General features: G+C 56.2%; 1 protein-coding gene across 6 annotated transcripts in view; it reads right to left on the reverse strand.

The window, feature by feature from the left end:
- The window catches only part of PAX8 (paired box 8), a 45,484-nt gene that overhangs the window by 15,813 nt on the left and 10,081 nt on the right, over positions 1-19,590 (reverse strand). For 3 of the 6 annotated variants that reach the window (XM_011377877.2, XM_011377875.2, XM_011377876.2), the window contains exons 3-7: positions 4,569-4,734; positions 2,701-2,898; positions 1,366-1,454; positions 964-1,086; positions 559-731 (exon numbers count right to left, since the gene is read on the reverse strand). In XM_011377877.2, coding sequence (XP_011376179.1) covers positions 559-731; positions 964-1,086; positions 1,366-1,454; positions 2,701-2,898; positions 4,569-4,734 — 749 coding nt within the window. Of the gene's footprint in view, positions 1-558; positions 732-963; positions 1,087-1,365; positions 1,455-2,700; positions 3,028-4,568; positions 4,735-19,590 lie in introns of all 6 variants that reach the window. The other 3 variants (XM_023521938.1, XM_023521939.1, XM_023521937.1) reach the window with 2 other exon arrangements.

Here is a 19,590-nt window from a genome sequence, read left to right on the forward strand (position 1 = left end):
GCAGGTCGCCATGTAAAAGCACAGGAGGGAGAGGTCAAATGCCTGGGGAGCAGAATTTGCAGGCAAGGTGGTGCGTGAGCTGAGTCATACTGGCCGGGCGGTACTTTTCCGGGCAGAGCGCTGGGAGGGCACACGGCGTGCCAGGGCAGGGAGGCATGGACGGAGTGCGTACTCTGGAACGTGAGTCACCAGGGTCATGTGTGTGTGGGTGTGAGTGGCCGGAGGGGGCAGGGGTGCTGGTTGAAGTCATGGCATGGAGACTTTGGGCTACAGCTTTGGGGGCGGATCTGGGCCTGTGTCTCTGGCCAGGTGGTAGTGGCTGTGTGGCTCCTCTCAAAGGGCCAGCTCAGAGGTTGGTGAGAGGAGGCGAGAGGGCTGGGGGACAAGGAGGAAGTGCCAGCTCCTGGAAGAACAGCATGCCGGCTTGGAACCACGTGAAGCTTGAGCCCGAGCTATCAAGACAATTTCTGGCTGCTCTGGTGGCAGGACCATGGGCAGATCGGGGTCGTCGGAGACCGTGCATCGCCAGCCTGCACGCCCACCCCAGGCGCTTCTCACCTGTTCGCCTTTGGAGTGGCTGGGAGATGCGTAGGCCTCGGGGTAGTGCTGTCGCTCGAAGGGGCACTCGAGTGGCTCGAGGTGGTGCTGGCCAAAGGCCTCTGTGCGCAGATGCTTGCGGGCCCCACCGCTGCTCTGTGAATCGATGCTCAGGCGGCAGCTGTCCTGGTCACCTGGTGTCCCGGGCAGGGAGAAAGCTCTCAGGGGACCCATCTCCACCCAGCCTGGAGTGGAGGAGCAGACTCAGCTGCAGACAGAGGGTCAGGCCAGGCTTGGAGGCTCTGGCCATGGCTGCTCAGAGATAGGCCACATGCTGCAGGTGGGGAGCTGCCAGGCTGCAAAGCCCTAGGTTGAAGAGGTTTCTGTCCCCATCAGAGCAAACCACCCCAGCATCCCCCTACTCACTGTCATCAGTCTTCCTCTTGCTGTCCCCTGGCTGTGCAATCCCCAGCAGCCCATTGATGGAGTAGGTAGAGCCCAGAGAGTCAGACTGTGGTGACTCTGGGGGCGTCACGGCCGAGCTGGGGACTGCAGGGCATGAGAAGGACAGGGTCAGGATATGGCGGGGGGGGGAGGGGGAAGCACCCCTGAGAGCCCCTGCTGCCACCATGGAGGAGTTGGGGCCGCTGGTGGGAGAGATTCTGGAGTTGAGGTTGCCTGAGGTTTTGCCACCCTGAACACCTCAGTGACTGGACCCTGGAGCCCAGCAAGGCTTTGTTCCCGTGGAAGGGCTCATTTGCACAGCGGGCATGTGTACAACCCCCTGCGTGTCCCCGTGTGTGCTCCTGCAGCCCCTCGACCACTCACTCAGTGTATGTCCTGGGCTCAGGGACTTGGTGGCCACGCAGCTGTCCATGGGGAGGTTGAAGGGCTGCTGCACTTTGGTCCGGATGATTCTGCAGGGCAGATGGGGAGGCTAGGAGAGGGGGCCTCTCAGACCCAAGTGCCCTTTAGAAATTCCGCTTGGGGGTCATAGAGGCGCCTGGCACTCAGCCCATGCCCATCAAACCCACGACCTTACTGCTCACACCTGGTCCTCCCCAGTACTCCCATCTCACGGTGACATCCCAGTCACTTGAGGCAGAGACGCGGGGTCCGACACTGCCTACCCCTCCTTCTGCTATCACATTGCCCTCTGGTGCTGCAGTTTGACCTTGGACCCCTCCAGCCCTGGTCCCTCTCTGCACATGGCTGCAGGCACTGCAATGTGCCCCACTGCCCACTGCCTCCTTCCAGGTTGCTCACCGCCCACCCCATCCATCTTGCCCTTTCTGGTTTCTTCTTTCTATTGTAGCCAGACTGGACTTTCTGAAATGCAAGTCAGTCTCCTGCTTAAAAACTGCCACGAGCTTCTCGTTGCTCAAAAGTCAGAGACAAGACCATGTTACTGGGCCCCCCGCTGTTTCCCTACAGACACCACCCTGTGGCCTTTGCTGACAGTTGCTCCTCAGCCTGCCCCCTGCCTGTCTCTCTGTATGCTGGCTTTCTCCCAGCCTCTTGTTTCAGGACCCCCGAGCCACAGGACCTTTGCATGTGCTGTCTCGGTGCTCTGTCACCCTCTTTCAGCTAGTTGACATTATTCACTGTGTCTTGCTCAGGGGCATCTCTTTACTGCTCCTTTAAACTGAGTTGCCCCATGCTGGCTCACATGCCCTCATGGCTCTCTCCTTGGCAGCACTAGATCTGTGTTTTTACAGCTGTTTGTGTGGGCACTTGATGAGCCTCTGTCTTCCCACCAGACTGGAAGCTCTGCCAGGCCAAGGGTTGTGCTCCCAGCACCTAGCACGTGGCAGTGAATTATGTAGGTGTGAAGAAATTAGTGGGCAAGTGATTGGTTAAGGTCCTGAGTGAATCACCAGATGGTTAAACAAATGAGTGACTGAATGAGTGCCAGGTTTGGGGTCATGCGACCTAAGAATCGATTCAAACAGAAGGATCTGATGGAACGAAAGAGCATGTGTTGCAGGGAAGGAGACTGCAGGAAGGACGGCTAGGCGGGGAGTGGGTGTGCCTGCAGCCTCGGGGGGCAGGGAGAGGTGACACCTGCTTCCTCTTCTGCAGAGGGCCCCCCAAGCTTGCTCCACAAGCCAGGCCCTTCTCTCTCACATACCCCGAGGGCCCTGCCCTCTGCCCATCTCTCACCTGTTGATGGAGCTGACACTAGGCACAGTGTCATTGTCACAGACGCCCTCGGCCAGCAGCCGGTCCCGGATCTCCCAGGCAAACATGGTGGGGTTCTGGCGCTTGTAGTCCCCGATCTTCTCCACCACCTTGGGGGTGGCCACCTTGGGCTTAGAGCCACCTATCACCCCAGGCCGGATGCTGCCAGTCTCGTAGTACCTGCTCCAGTAGGCACCCAGAGACCGCCTAGTAGGCAGGAGGCCCTCGTCCCTGCAGAGGCTTCTGGGGAGGGGCTGGGGTCTGTGCCCCCAGGCTGGCCTCAAACACTTGGTGGTCCAGCGCTGTCTCCTGCATGGGCAGGTCTATGCTGCTGCCCGGCCAGACTGCGCTGCTGCAGACCTCAACCCGGATGCCTGGTTTCCCCCCTTCCCTTCCCTTCTTTCCTGCCAGCCTCCTGCTGTGAGTGCCTGCAGTGGGGGTGCTACTCTATGGGGCCTACGAGACTCCCTCTGAGAAAGGGAGTGCTTACGTCAGTGCTTTGTGAATCATGGGATCATTGTGGCGGGTTCCTCCATCCAGCTTCTCTTGGTCACAGTGTGGCTCGCAATCTCTTTGGCTGTCCTGGTTTTGCCCCTCCCCAGGAGGCCAGCCGGGGTGGCTGGGCCTCTGCCCGTCTGCTGGTTCATCTCTGCTCCCCCTCACTCCACCCCTGCTGGACACGGGGTTTTCTCTAGGTTCTGGGGTTCAGGCTGAAGCCGCCCCTCCCAGCCTTTGGGATCCCAGCCCCGCTTGATATCCAGCTGCATCCTCAAGCTGAGCCTCTGCTTCGTCCACCCAGCCAGCTGCTTTGGCAGATCACCAACCAGTGTCAGAATGCCCACCCCACCTTGTTTTGGAAACTCTGGTCTCCTCTGCCATGAACTAACTTCTCCTCTTCAAATGTTCTCCTGTCGCCACCCTCCAGGCCTTACCTCCTTTCTAGGACGGGCTCACCCCAGGGTGCCCTTTCCTGATCCCACTCTCCCCTAACACCTTCCATCAGGAGGCCAGAGCTTCCCAGGGCTCAGTGACATCCCAGGCTGAAGCCCCCCACCCCTCCTCGCTTGTGGGTGGGGCAGGGAGACAGGTTTCCTGAGGGGACTTGGATGGACGCCCCAACTCTTTGCCTTGGGGTGCTGCTATGGGAGTGGCCACAGCAGCCCAGATGCAGTCCTGGCTGCTTCTGGTCTCGCTCAAATCTTTGGTCAGAGATTCTCAATTCGCCCAGAAGACTCAGCAGAATGGGGGCGGGGGACAGCACGCCTCCCTGCAGCCCTCCCAGCTCTGCTCTCATGGGTGTGGGCTGGTGCCTAGACCTTGAATTCATTTTTTAAACTAAGGTTCTTTAGGTGACTGTAACGTGCAGAGAGGGCCATGAGCCACTTCGCTGGGTTAGTGTTCATGAGTGTTATCTGGCCATCTCATAAGGTTCCCAGCACCAGGCCTGGCTGTAGGAGATGCAGTGCAGTGGGTCTGGGGGCCCAGGGGTCTGTATTTTACCAAGCAGCCTGGTGCTCTGGGAGCTACAGTTTGAAAAGCACAAACTCGGACATCTCGTGTGCAGGGGTTTGAACTTGGGGCCACCTTTGAGCACATGTCCTCTGCCTAGTGGCTCCATGTCCCTGGGTTTTAGCAAGAGAACAGCCTCTAGGGAAGACTCTCCTGCTATAGGAGCAGAGAAACCTCTGAAAAATGAGATGAGCGGGGAAGGAGAGGTAGGCAGGGAAGGAAGAGCCACAAGCTGATGGCCAGAGGTGCTAGCCTACCCTGTCCGTCCCAGGACTGGGCCCTGCTGGTGAGGGTGGCCGTGAGGCCAGACTGCAGGAGAAGTGGGTGAAGTTCATGCTTACCTGCCGAGGATCTTGCTGACGCAGCCATGGCTGACGCGGAGCTGGCGGGAGATGTCACAGGGCCTGACACCCTGGTGCGCCAGGTCCACGATGCGCTGGCGAACCACCTCTGGCAGTGGCCTGCCATTCACGAAGGCGCCTCCCAGCTGGTTCAGCCCTCCATGGCCTGAGAGGACAGAGACCGGCTCAGGGGTTGGGCCAGGTGGGCAGCCTGGGTCGCTGTGCCCACCTGGGTCGCTGTTGTCCTACACCCAGGTACTGTGGGCCTACTATGTGCCAGGCTCTGTCGAGGGGAATAAGGCAGATGTTACCCTGCTCTCACCTCATGGGGTTTATTAAAGTAGGGTCCAGACTACCAGCAGCCCAGGAACACAACAGGTGGCCATTGTGGGGCAGGGACCTACAAGGGGTATGGAACCACAGAGGAGACCAAGCCCAGGCTCAGGGGACAGCAGAAGGGCTCCTGGAGAAGCCCAAGCAGGGACTGAGGAGAAGAGGTGCTGGCTGAGCGAAGGGGGAAGGGCAGGGGAGCGAGGGGCTGGTCTGTCAAGTCGAGCAACTGCCTGGATCCAGTCGGGATGATTTCAAGGGAGACCTCTGTTAGCCTGATAGGACACCGGGCTCGGAGCGTGTTAGTGGCTTGATCATAGCACTTATGTGCCTCTGCGTGTACATGGAAGAGCAAGGACCCAACTGAGGCTGAGGGCCCCACCGTGCTGCCGGCTGCGTGGGCCCTGCCCTCGGCCCAAGCTGATCCTGGGAGCGTGCAGTGGCTCTGTACTCAGGAGGCCATGGTTCAGACATGAGGACGTCTTTTCTCACAAGAGCAGGATGTGGCGAGCAGTCGTGATGGTGGAGCCTCGGGGGTGGCATTCGGGGAATAGGCAGGCGAGGGGAGCCAGGCCTTCTGTGTGGGCCTGGTAAAGACCCCTTGTGGCCGAGGCTGGGCAGCCCCCCGCTGAGCGCCCCGTGCTCATTACCGCCCACTGACTTAGCACAGTCGGAACTGCGTGCAGTGCCTCCTCCGGCCCAGGCTGTCTTCAGCACAGGGGTCAATTTCCCTTAAAAAAAAAAATTAAAGAGGCCCAAAGCCTCCGGCCTGGGCACTAAGTCAGGAGGAAAAGCCCGCTGGCCAAACACTCAGCAGGAGGGACACGATGATCCAGCTTCCTGGTGAGCTTGGGCACACCCTCCTCCTCCCTGTCCTGGACAGCTTGTCCCCAGGAGTACTTCCCTCCAGGGCTGGGGGTACCTGGAGGGGTATCAGCGCTGCCCAGATGGCCAAGGAGTGGCTCACTGGCCCCTCCCTGGCCGTAGCCTGTCTTGGAGAATGGCTGCATCCCTTTGACCTCTCCCTCCTGGTGGCCTTTCAACCCTTTGGGGTCCAGACACTGAACACCAGGTGGCGCCAGACAGCCACTGAAACCCAGTCAGCCCTTGAGACTCCAGCTTTGTCCCCATTGCCCAGAACAGAGGCCCCAGGCCACCCACCCAGGCCCAGGACCTCCGTGTCTGGAAGCCAGGCTCCCACAGCTGGGGATCTTCCTTGTCAGACAGGCAGCAGGGCTAAAGATCTAAATGCCACTCTGGGTGGTGTGAACTAGGTGTTTTGCCTTTAACACAATTGGCTGCTTCTCGCTTCTCCGAAAGGCTAGCTGGCTGATTCGTAGAACCCGGGGACCCAGGACCTCCCAGGAGCTCATTGACTAGCTCAGCATGTGGGGACTTTTGAATTTTGAATTTTCTGGGTCTTTATTTTATGTTAATGGCATTCGAGTGACTCGTGTGACTGTGTGGAGAGGTAAGCTCCTGCATTGACTCAATCTGTCCCAATTTTATCATTTGAGAAAGTTGGATTTTTTCAGCCTTAGTGTTTTCATCCACTGAATGGAGCTAAACAGAGCCTCTTATTTTGTCTGCCGCTGACCAATGACATCTGCTACGGAGGCGTATGTGTGTGTGGGGGCGGGTGGTGAGGATGGGGAGTGCTTGGTTAGCTGAGAATCCTGCTAGAAGTGTAAAGGTTTTCCAATTTTCTATATTCACGTGGTCACATGTAATGGCCTAAGCTTGGCCCTAAGCAGGGCAGCGGTGCTCAGACTAGAGCGAACATCCAATCACTTGGGGGCTTCTTAAAACACAGGCTGCTGAGCCCAGTGAGCTTCTGAGTCGGCAGGCCTGGGATGGAACCAAGAACCTGTGTCTCTAAGACGTCCCACGGTGGGGCTATGCTGCTGGCCCTGGCCCATGGGCTGAGAGCCACTGCTTCAGGGTGGGCGGTAGCTGGTGGAGTAAATTGAAGAGAATAGCTGACTACCTGTGCACCCCTATCTCTGGCCCCATCTTCTTCTGGAATCATAATTCTTACAGTTCTCTTCTCAACATGTATGTACCAAGTGCCCACAGCGAACCAGGCAAAAAGCCCCAAGGGCTCCAACTTGAACAGGACAGAAGCCAGGCCCTGGAGGAATTTAAATCTCTAGAGGGATGTGATCAGACCATTGGGAATTGCCATGTTAAGGGGACACTCTCTACAGAGGTGAGTCCGGAGGCTGGGGCCCATTGGGGTCAGAGGAGCTGTAGAGTGGTATGACCGGGGGATGGCCAGGTGGAGCCGTCCACGCATGAGGCCTTGGTGCCGTCCACACCGGAGGCCTTACTGCTGCCGGAGAGTGGCAGGAGGGAGCTTTCACACAGGGCCTGCTGGCCGCAAATGGAAACAGCCCCTCTGGTTGAGGCTTGGAGCTGTATTCCTGACATGGAAGGACTAGTGTCCCTCCTGTGTCTGGCGTGGGTGGGTGGACTCCTTTGGGTCAGTCTCAGTGAATGCCTGGAGGTGGGTGCAGCCTTCCTTCCTGCATGGTGGAGAGCTGGGCCGCCCACGGTGCTGACCACCTTTCCTGCAGCAGCAGATAGGTGGGGTTGGAGGCCGGAAACCAGGCATGAGTGGGAGCCCCTGGTGGGGCCGGGGGCAGGTGTGGACCAGGAAGGGGTTTGCAGACCCTGTGGCAAAAGCCCTTGGCATGGTCCAGAGGCTTGTAGGTGTGGAGGAGGAAGACGAAGCCTGGCTGGACACAGTGGGTTCTGCGTGAAGGTCCTCGGATGAGGGAGTGCCAGGTGCCCAGGCAGAGAGGATGCTGCACAGTGAGGGCGTCTGCATCCGGCAATGCTGCCGGGAGGCCTGCCGTCCTCAGCAGAGGGGGAGGCCTGAGGACCTTCTTGGTGTTTTCTTCTCCCCTTCTGGGCTCCAAGGAGTAAGGAAAAGAGAGGCCCATGCCCAGATTTGTGTTAGTCACCGACACCTGAGCCCTGGAGGTGCGAGGATGGCTTTCCGTGCCCCACAGTCCTTTGCACACATCTCTGTCACAGTGCGGCAACACTGAACCGTGACCTTATCTCTTTGCTTTCCTGTATGTGTCGTCTGTCACAAAAGTCCAACCAATGCTTCAGTAAATAGACACACATGACTGACAGATGCTTCACACACATGAGGGGTGCCATAATGGTTGTCGAGTGGGCTCCCCACCCTGGAACCCCAGGTCCAGACTCAGTTGCTTTCCTCCCGTACCTCTGCCTGGCCCTAAAGTGCCAATGGTCCAAGGTGCTATTCTGGGGTTCTTTGCTTCAGCCCAGAGTACGGTGGTAAGTGTAGGTGTTGACAGGACTCTGGTGGGAGGTGGAGTGTACTTTGGGTTATGCCTCCCCTCTGCACAGAGGCGTGGCAGGGCCGATGCCAAGCCAGCCATCTCTGGCGTCTTGGAGCACACTCACTTGCAGGCTGTGATCTCCCACTGTGACCTCCCAGCTGCTCCCCTTGGCACGGCGCCTTTCTGGAACAAACCTAGCGTTCCAACCTCTTGTTCCACCTCCCACCCTGAGTCTGCACCCCGGGTCACTCCTGCGGCATGAGGGTGCGGGAGACCGAGCCCTCAGGCCCTCAGATGAGGACAAAGGGGCTGGCAGGCTGAGAGTGGCGCTGCGTCTGGCTTTCCCCTGACTGGCTGTCTCTGTGCTTGTCCTTTGCCTCTGAAGGCAGAGGAGTCGGCAGCCATTTCTCGTTGGTCCTGCAGCCTCTGCCTGTCCTGGAACCCTCTCCACCAACTACCCTCCATTCCTATGATATCATTTGCCTCTCTCTTTCAACCAGGTCCTTGCCCTGGACTTGCAGACATATTTGGATCCATCTCTGCAGCCTCGCAGACCTGATCGCAGCAAACACACACACATGCACACACATGTATGTGCGCACGTAAAGAAAACCCTCCCCTTGACAACAAAACGTTTGCTTCCTATGGACTTCACCTGAATTTTTCAAGAAGCTTTGCTCTTCCACTTCCTTCATTTCCTCCTTTGCTGCTCAGTGGTCACCTTCCCATGTGCTGGACATGTGCTCAGACGCTTGGTGATGCCGGACAGACGGCTGTGGTGGAGGTGCTAGGACCCCTGTGGAGGTTTCCATGGCAATAAGCCTTCTGGTCCTTTTGCCTTCAGACTTGCTGTGGTTCCTTTTTGATGGGTTCTCGGCCCTCCTTTGTCCCATTATATCCATTGTGTGTGTGGGGGGGTGCTTCTCTCAAATCCAGGTGCTGTGTTCACTCCACCTGGCTGTCCTCAGTGACCCCACCGTCATTGTTTTACCTGGCCTCACGTACTGATGGCATCCTGCGTATCCCAGGTGCCTCCAGCTCCCTTTTATTTTCAACCTCTCATCAGAAATCTCCCCTTTGCTGAGGCTCCTCCTCTAGTGCTGTCTGTATGTTCCTTCTACCTGGAACTCTCATTCCCTCTTCTCTAGTCACCTCCCTGTACAGCTCAGCCCAGTCATAACCCCCAGGTGGCTCTGTGTCATCCCACAGGGCAGGTCAGAGCTCCTGTCCAGATGTTCTCGTACGTAGCACCTGTCACCTTTCTCGCATGGCATAGGTCATGTTTTAATTCTATGTGCATTCACATGATCATTTGTCCAAGTGGTGACTCTCTTCACTCACCAGGCTGAAAGCCCATGAGGACAGGACCCTGTCTGTTTTGTTCACCATTGAATTACGCTAGGTGTTCAAGAAATATATGCCACGTGAATTAACTAGCTGCCGCTAGTGTCTTCCATTCTCCCCCGACAGAGTACTCGCCAAACCGCGCCGTTTTTACCTCTTAAATATTTACCTAGCCAGTACCATCCAGCCGCCCCCAGCACGCGCACATTCCTGTGTTCATGTATCCACTCGACACATGTTTATTGAGCATCTATCATTTGCCACGCACTTAACCAAACTTGATGGCATGGAACCCGTCCTGCCTTGTGGAGCTTCCAAACCAGGAATAAGGAAACACACAAATAAATGTATAATCATTGCTAGGATATGTGCTAAGAAGAACACAACACAGGGCATGACATTTAAGAATAACGAGGGCAGGGCGAGAGATGGAATTAGTTCTGGATGACCAAGGAAAACCTGAGTGGTGTGTACATGCTCTGGGGCAAAAGTGAGCAGGGCTTAGCCCATTGCCTGGCTCACTGGTCCGTGCACCCAGCTTTGCGCAGGAGGCCCTCGGCCTGAGCACGTCACTCCCATATTCAAGGAGCCTTCCAGGGCATGGCTCCATTATCTGCAGGGCGAAGTTCAGGCTTAAATCAGGAGGAAGATGCCTATCTTCTGCAGCATCCGAATCCCTAATCCCTTCCCACCCACCACCACCACACCGTATTCTTATTCATGTTGCCTTCTGTGCCGAAAGGCCCTATCCTTATCTCCTCCTGATTGATTCATTCTCACACCTGAATTAGTTCAGGAAGCCGCCTTCTACAGGAAGTCCTCCCTGCCCTTCCTGCTTATTGTCTCTGATCCTTCGTTTTAAACGTGCCAGGGCATAATCTCGCCCCTTACGCGTAGCAGGATGTAAGTATGTGTTTGTTCTGGCTGTATCGTGCTGCGTACACTGTGCGCCCCTGAGGGATATCATAGCTGCTCTGTCCATGAGACCTTAAAATCTAGTATAATGCACAATAGGTACTCAATAAATGCTGATTGAGTTAATTATCAGAGGGAAAGAGGCAGGCCCAAATGAGCTTAGAATGTGTGGGGCCCCCACGTTCTCTGCCCTGAGCAGAACTCTGAGACATAGGCTGTTTAAAGAGAGGGTATAGATATCACCCCCAGAAACAGAGAGGTTGCTCCCCTGCAGGGGGCAGAGCGACTGCAGAGGACTTTGTCAGCTCTACCATCAAGCCTTGTCATTGACGTTAAATGTGTCAGGCTGTTGTGAGAAGCCACACAAGGTTCACAGGCGAGTCTGTCCTCTAGGCCGAGCCTCCCACACTCTGGAGTCCTGGCCAATGGGAGAGTCCTTGGGGCCCTGAGAACAATAGGGTGAGAAGTCTGGTTCCTTGGATCAGACTGGAGGGTGGGAGGGAGCACTGTGCTTCCAGCTCCACCAGGAGAGAGTTGGGGAGCGGGGAGGCAGGTAGATGGAGGAGGACACTGAGGCTCCTGCGGTGGGCCTCTGTGTGTGGGGGGGCAACTTGAAAGATGAGGGAAGCGGGGAGGGAAGGAGGGATCTAGGCTTGGGCAGTATTTAGCCTCTCTCCTGGGAGGGAACCCCTAGCCGGGTGTTGGGAGACTCACCCTGGAGGCAGGTGGACACTCCAAGCACATCTTTTTGTTAAATTCTCATGACGCCCCTGAGGAGGAGCACATTATCCCCACCTGACAGACAGGAGAAGCAGAGGCCCTTGGAACTTGCCTGGTGCTCCTTGCGGGGAGGCTGCTCCTTAGGCTGCAGCCCAGGCCCCAGGGCAGCCCTGCCTCTAAGAGCAAACCCTTCTTCCTGTCACCACCAAGCTCGGCCACTTTCTCAAACTCACTTTTCAACCCTTGCCAGGGTTGGAGCCTAAGTTTCCCTTTTTGTGATTTTCCTTAGTCAGAACGAACCTAATTCCTTCTCACCCGCTCTTCCCAGCCTGTTTACCCCTGCGCCACACCCCCTTTCCAGGCCTTTGCCGGTTTGCTGCTCTGTCCTCTGTCTCTTCAGGTCCCTTGCTGTCTTTTATTTCTGTCCCTGCTCTCCCCACTGCCGCCTCTCACCTCCTCCCAGCCCCTTCCCTGCTCCATCTGCCTCCCACCAGCCTCCCACCCACTCACCCAGAGACTTCCCTTCCTCCCTGGCTGGGCTGTCCCCTCCCCACTGTCTTTGTTGCCTGCATGACTGCTCAGGTCCCTTACCCGTCTTCCCCTCAAAGGCATTCTCAGCTCGCTGTTATTCTTGTATTAGCACCGAACCCATTAAAGCTAATTTGTTTGCCCTAATCTCCATTTATTTTTCCCTAGTTGATATTAGATTTCCTTTCTATTGCTCCAGCATGATTTTCTCTTTGTCTTCCTAATGGTCTACCCGCCCCCCCGCCCCCCTTCCCCTATTAATCTGGTTGGCTTCACGAGTGGTTTCAAGGCCCTTCTCCACCTCCCCCCAGCCCTTAGATTAACTCTGTCCCCTCCCTCCTGGGGTGCCCGGGCCCAGTGGACTGGACTTTCAGGATGGAGCTACTGCAAATGTCCACAGATCTGTAAGCCTCCTAAGCAAAGCGCTGCTGGGTGCAAGGCTCCGCCGTGTCTGGATGCCCAAACCTAAGGGTCACCAAGGACAAGGGTTCCAGGGCTGGGACTCCTTTGGGGCTGTCTCATAGACTTCTGGAGGCCTCTGCAAGTTTGCTTGAACCCTATACGTTATGTCAGTGGCTGAGGATGGGCCACTAGACCTCTGTCCCCATTTCCCAAAGTGGAGACACCCCTTCCTTCCTAAAGAGGCAAGCGTCCCCTCTAGACATGGCTCTGGGGTGGCTAGTCCTCACCCTGCACTCTCCCCTGCACATCCCCCAGAAAAGAGCCTTCATGGACTGGCCCTCAGAACCTCTGCCTCCTCACCATGCCCCACTGACCACTGTGCTCAGTCATCTACCGAGTCTCAGTGTCCAGGCCTCTCTCTGGCCAGCACTCTGCCTGCCCTGGGTGCTGGGCTCCTTGTGGGCAGGCACAGTGTTCTATCTGACCTCGCTGGCTTGCCCAGCAGGGACGAGGCCAACCTTCTGGACAATTAGATACTTTCCACGTCCTTGGGTCAACCAGAATCTCTCAGCATGTCCCCAAATCTGCATTTTTAAAAAGTTCCTCTGGTGGTTGCCCAGAGTTTATATCCACTCAGCAGATGGTTAATAAAGACATACTGAAAGCAGGAAATAATTGATTAAACACGAACTCCCTCCCAATGCTGACCACAGGTCCCCAGAGGCCACCTGTTTACACTCCTTCCCACTGAGCTCCTAAATGCCCAGACTCGGCCCCACACACCTGGCGGCAGTGTGAGGGCCAGGGCCCCTTCCTTTGGGGACAGCGGCGGCGCGCGAGGTGGGTGTGCCAGCCCCTGCTGCACACGCACAGGGGAACCCAGAGTCTGCACAGACCATTCCCTCCGGGGCTATAGGCCGGAGGATGTCACTGCTGATTCCACAAAGTGAGTCTGCCTTGCAGCACTTTTCAGTTCCCTGGATCACAACTCAATGAGCAGCCGTAGCATCTATAAGATTCGGGCTGTATGGGGAGGTGGCTTTGGAGTAGAAGACGAACTTCCATAACCCAGAGAGGGTACTGCTCTGCAGCCCTTCCTCCTCCAGGGACACCCGCGGTGTGTGTGTATCTACCTGTGTGTGTATCTGTGTGTGTATCTGCATGTGTCTGTGCATCTGTCTATCTGTGTGTGTGTCTACCTATATGTGTGTCTGTGTATCTGTCTGTGTCTGTGTATATGTCTATGTGTGCGTGTCTCTGTATGTCTGTGTGTCTCTGTGTGTGTGCATGTCTGTGCATCTATCTGTGTGTCTCTGTGTGTCTATCTCCATATCTACCTGTGTGTGTGTCCTGTGTGTGTTCGTGTGTGTGTCTAACTGTGTGTGTCTGTCTACCCGTGTATGTGTGTGCATATGAGTGTGTGTACATTTCTGTGTGTGTGTGCATGCCTGTGTGTGTGCATGCCTGTGTGAGCATGCATGTCTGTGTGTGTGCATGTGTATGTATCTGTGTTTGTGTGTTTGTGTGTATGTGTATGCGTGTTTGTGTGTGTGCATGTCTGTGTGTATGCGTGTGTGTGCATCTGCATTTGTGTCAATGTGTGCATGTGTGTGTGTCTGTGTGTGCATCTGTGTGTATGTGTTTGGAGAATGAGGAGACAGTTGTGTCCATGCTGAATTGCATGCTCACACTTCAGTGTTCTCGTCTGGCTTGAAGGGAGCAGATGGCCTTTGCTGTCCCCCAGCGCTAACATTTGCAGTGCCAGGATGCCTTCCCACTAGGATCTGTGGGGATCTGGGCGGTCTCCCACCCAGACAACTACCCGGGGTGGCCTGAGCCCTCCCATAGCCAGCGAGGGACAGTAGTACACAGTGGCCATGGTGGCAGTGTGACCTGCATGGTGGCAAGCAAGACACTCTGGCTAATACCCTGTTGAGGTCAACAGGTACCAGAGTTGGGGGTACGTCTGGGAGTGTGCCTGGCCATGAAGGGGAGAAGGCCCATCTAATGTCACAGACTCACCTCCCGGTGGGCCAGGCAGCACTCAAAGTCCCTGACCTAAGCCCTGTTCGCTCTACACCCTGGGGCCCTTTGGGACCTGGCGCCATCTTGGCTGGGGTTGCCCTGGCAGACAATGGGGGAAGAGGTGCTGGGGACTGGGCAGAATGGGTTCCAGATGGTGGCACACCTGCAAGCTCTCTGGTCCTCTAGTTGGCTTGCTTGTCATCTGTATTTTCTCAGGTGGAAAACCAAGTCATGAGGCTCTCTCCTGTGGGACCTGGGTCTGGGGGCAGCGTCCCCTCTTTGTGGGAGCGCTTGGACGGACACAAAGGGAAAGACTCTAGAGAATGTGTGACCTTCTCCGCCCTTTGTCACTTCCACACTATGCTTTCACAGCTGGTGTCACTTGGACCCAGACCTGCTGAGAGTCCAGATAGGGGCCAGGTGAGGGCTGAGGTATGCCAAGAATGTGCGACACCCATGCTTCTGTGGTTTGGACTGTGCCCGCAGATCCCATACCTTACAGCTGAGCCCCCAGGACATTGGAATGAAACCTCATCTGGAAGTAGGGTCTTTGCAGAGGACCAGCTAAGATAAGGCCACCAGGATGGGCTCTAATCCCATGTGGCTGTGTCATTACATGAAGGTGACGTGTGGACATAGAGAAGACACAGGGCGACGGAGGCCATGTGAAGACTGGACTCATGCTGCCACAAGCCAAGGAGCGGCAAAGGTGCCGGCAAACCCCCAGGAGAGGCGAGAGAGCATGGAATAGACCCTCCCCCAGTCTCAGCAGGACCCTGCCTTATGGACTCCTTGATCTCGCACTTCCAGCCTCCAGGACCATGAGAGAAAACATTTCTGATGTTTAAACCCCTTGGTTTGTGGTACTTTGTCATGGCAGCCCAGGGGAACAATGCGCAGATAATGGGGTTCTGGCTCTGAAGCAGACATGGCAGGCCTGGGGAGCCTCAGGCTCCTCTTGGAGTATCTGGTGACCCTTCCAAGTAGCTTTGCTGTACAAAGTGGGCAGTGCAGCCAAGAGCAAAGCTTTCTTCACTGGGCCCTCCCACAGGGCCCCATCCTGTTCTCTGCTCCTGACCCTGCATCATGTGGCAGATTCTTCCGTGACGCACAAGGGTCAACCATCAGCACAATGATGCTGTCTGCCAGCCTGGACCCGAGGCCACCAGGCTCCTCTTCCCTCCAGAACTTTCTGGGTTCAGTCTACAGGTTGGTGATGAACCACCTAACACCTGCCAAGCCCCTTCGAAGTGCTGTCAGGCAAGCCATTCTGAAATTTCACTCAATACAGTAAATATCAATTGGGCCTTGGCTACCTCAGGGACAGGTTCGGTTCTCACACTGTGTGGCTGGTGCTTTGAGTCTGTTTTATGGGTGAGGATAACAGCTTGGAGGTTCAGTGGCTTCTGCACAGCCATTTGAGAGCAGACCTGAGGCTGCGTCAGCACCTGATCTCTCCTGGGAGTCTCTGGGAGGACGGGTGCCATATAGGCAGCAGGCCGTCTCTAGGAGATTGAGAGACCCCAAGGGCTGGCCTGGATCTCTGCTTCTCACAGGCTGGTTTGCTAGCAGAGCCCAGAACATCTGACACTCAACTGGAGACCACAGTGAACAGCCCCATACAGGGCAAGTTAAAGACAGCATCCTGCCAAATGCTTGTTAAGCACCTACTATGCATCTGCTATATGCCAGATATTGTCCGGGGAGTTTTAGTACCAGCCTGCAGAGTTGTGTAACTGCTGGTCCTCGCAGATGCTCTGCCTAAATTTGATGGACTACCCTGCTGAGCCGACAACCAGTGTCCACCAGGAAGCTCCTAGGATCAGACTTGTCCAGGACGGCCAACACTTGCTACTCAGTGGTCACTGCTGCCCAGCCTCACCACTGTGCATCTGAGCCCAGGACAGAAAGACATCCCCAGGACCAGGGAGGTGTCCCAGTGGGGCAGCTCGGGCCCTGATGGCCGCAGCAGGTTCCCTTCTAGGGAGCCTCAGCCCCATAGTGGCCACTTATCATAAGGAAAGTAGTAGCAGGGTGACAGTGTACCTCATGTTAGGAAAAGACCAGGTGTACCTCATGTTAGGAAAACCTCACTAACGAAACCCAAACCTTCACATCAGGTCCACCGGCCACACACTAAAGCGTAGCATCACACAGTTAGGTGAAAACCACTGTTGTGGATGCCATGAAGCCCTCACTGCATGTAGGACAGTGAGGGACTGGCCCATAGCACAGACCACAGCTCTCACTCTGCCCAGCTCCAAGGCTGGGCCTCAGTGGTGAGGTGGATGACACTGAACGTTGCGGACGACCTGAGTGCTGAGTAAGGGGCAGAGCAGGTGTAAGGGGATGTCAGCAGGATGGCCACCACAGGTGTTGGCTTCAGAGGGTCTGGGTTAGGGAGCTGGGACTCGACTGAGCATGTTGGGGCAGGGGGCATGGGGACGGTGGTCCAGGCAGCTGCCAACGAATGCACAGAAAGACATCCCCTGGACCAGGCGCGGAGGTGGGGCTGTACACGTGCGTTTTGCAAGCAAAGACTAGCTGGCTGGAATGTGAGTTTGCACTCGGAGATGGTGGGAAGTGGGGTCAGGGTGTCAGGAAGGCACTTCTCGGACTATGCACGCGATTTTCCCGTAAATGCTGGTTAAGAATGGATGGAAAGGAAGTACGAGCAGGGCTTAAGACTCTTCTGGAAAGTCACCAGGCTGAGAAAGGGACAAACCAGAGCATCTCAACAATGCGATCCTCCAGTTCCTGCAATGGCCACCAGGCTGCCCCCTCAATAAGGAAAGCATGGAGCTGAGTGGGATGGAGCAAGTGGGCGCGTGGCTGTGACAAGGAGCTGGAAGGAACAAGGAATCGATGCCTCGAGTGCACTGTGGAGCCAGGTGAGGAGGGAGCCTCATGCTCCGCGTGCACGTGACCTGGGCTTCCCAGTAGAAGGTCGGGATCGGCGCCTGCACCCTCCGTTGTCAGAGCCCACAGTGGCCTGAGCCCCGCTGTCCATGCTCCCAGAGTGCGCACACCCAGCTCCTGCCAGCCTCTCGTCAGGTCATCCGGTGGGGTCCCGGCCTCAATCAGAGGCTCCCGCCCCCACACACGCAGCCCAGTGCTCAGCATTTTGTGTCCACCCTCACTGAACCTGGGGTGACGGCAGAGGCACCGTTTGTGGAGCCTGTAACTACACCTGCCATCCCAAAGGGCTCATGACGTTCTCCTGCTGCCCTGAGTGTTTGGGTAACAACGCCCTTTGCAGAGATCTGCAGTTAGACCCCAAGGCTTGTGTGTCCAGGGGTTCCTTCCTGGGTGACAGCACAGTGTAAGAACTAGGGTGATGGGATGTTGGTGCTGTGAGCAGTTATGCAGAGCCCTGGGGTGAGTGTGGGCATGCCAGGGCTCAGAGGCTGAGAGTGAGGGACACCAGGAGGTCTATTAGGAGCCATGATGAGACCGGGGTGATCCTGGCACAGGGTCCACACTGAGCGGCCCTTGGGGAGAAGTTGGCCAGGAGGGGAAGGGGTCGCATGACACAGAAGGCTGAGATTTGGACTGTTCAGAGAGAGGACCCCAGAGTCTGTGCACCCAATAGGGATAAGGATAAGCATGGTTCTCTGGGTGGTGTTGTGGGCTGAACGCTCGTGCCCCACACGCAGGTGGGAGCCCTGACTCCCAGTGCGAAGGCAGGTGGAGGTGGAGCCTTCAGGAGGCGATCAGGGCTGGAGGGGGTCATGAGGGTGAGTCCCGGTGAGTGTCAGCGCCCACACGAGAAGAGGAGGAGACAGCGACTCCTCTCCAGGTGCAGGCACAGAAAAAGGCCATGTGAAGACATGGTGACATGGCAGGGCAGCCGTCTGCCAGCTCGGTGGGGGTCCTGACCGGGCACTCCCTGACCTCAGACGTCCAGCCTCCAGACCGTGAGGAAAAAGCTCCTGCTATTTAAGCTGCCCATTGTGCAGAGTTCTGCAGGAGCAGCCCAAGCTGGCAAGACAGATGGCTGGAGCGGGCTCTTCTGGGTGACAGGATTTCAGAGGCAATTTCAAGGGGAGGTGTCTTGGTTCTGGGTTTGCACCAGGGAGCTGAGAGTGGGGTGGACGGGCAGCTAACACAAGGTGTAATGGGTGAGTGAACTCTGGGTAACAGGATCCTGGGCCCTTTGTCTTCTCATGCCACAAGACCACTGGGTGCCTTAAGAGACCGACATACATGCCTGGAAAGAAGGGGTTTTGTCGGGGAAGAGAAGAGTGAGGGGGAGCAGAGGCACAGCGTCTTCTTAGGTGGTGGTATCCTTTCTCTGTGATGGCAGCTCGGGCCATCTCTGGATCAGGTGTGTGGGATCATCATTCCACAGCACTGGACACTACAGCCACTGTGTGGACATCAGGCAATGCCAGCCCCATGTTCATACCAGCTGGCCTCGCCCTGGCTGGGAGCCGGGCACCTGAGAGATGTGCCGTGTTCCACAAGGAAGCCCATAGAACAGCAGCTTCAAGTGGTGGAGCCATACGTGTGACTCTGTCAGATCTGTGGGCTCTCGAGGTGGTGGCCACTATGTAGCAACATCTGTGACTCACAGGACTTTTGTCCGAGTATTATTCCTGCCACCACTGTTTCATTTTACCCATGAGTATCTCTGCTCACTACGCTCCCCACTTTATGAAAAGTCACACAAACACTCTCATGAAACATTCACGGTAACACCACATAGTTTGTAATGAGCAGTTTGGTGTCGTGCGCACACACACTGTAAAGGTTTCTTCCTTGTGTGCTTATGTGTGAGGAGTATCATGTTTGTGTGTAATGTGTGTGTACACATTGTGCATCTGTGTGCACCTGTGTGAGTGTGTATGCATGTGTGTGCATCTGAGTGTGCATGTGCATGTCATGTGCATCTATGTGTGCATGTGTGTCTGTATGTGCATAAATCTGTGTGTGTCTGTGCATCTGTCCATGTGTGTGTGTGCATGTGTGCACATACATATACTTCTCTGTGTGTGCGTGTTTGCACACACATGTGCATGTGTGTATGTGTGCACGTGCTTCCTGTATGAGTGTGTGCACATGTGCATGCAGGTGTTTCTCTGTGTGCATGAGTATGTGTGCATGTGTATGTGCACGTGTGCATGCGTGTGTGTGCATCTCTGTGTACAGGCTGCCCAGTCTACGTCAGCAGGCACGGAGGTCCCCTCGCTCCCAGGTCCATGCACAGGACAGGCCTGGCTCAGCCCCGCACCCATGCTCTGGAAGGTGGGTGGTCAGGAATGGCCCTGGCTCTAGTATGGAGCCTTACTCGGATAGAAAGCCTGTAGCTGCTCTGGCGTCTGTGTGCTCGTCTGGGAGTCCCTTCTGGCCCAACCAGCTTGGGGTGCAGGGGGACCACAGGGTAATGAGATCCCCTGAGGCCGCTGTGCAGTGTGAGGCACGTATTCCCTGGTGCTCAA

Source organism: Pteropus vampyrus, unplaced genomic scaffold (genome assembly GCF_000151845.1).
Source record: "Pteropus vampyrus isolate Shadow unplaced genomic scaffold, Pvam_2.0 Scaffold323, whole genome shotgun sequence".
NCBI classification, from domain to species: Eukaryota; Metazoa; Chordata; class Mammalia; order Chiroptera; family Pteropodidae; genus Pteropus; species Pteropus vampyrus.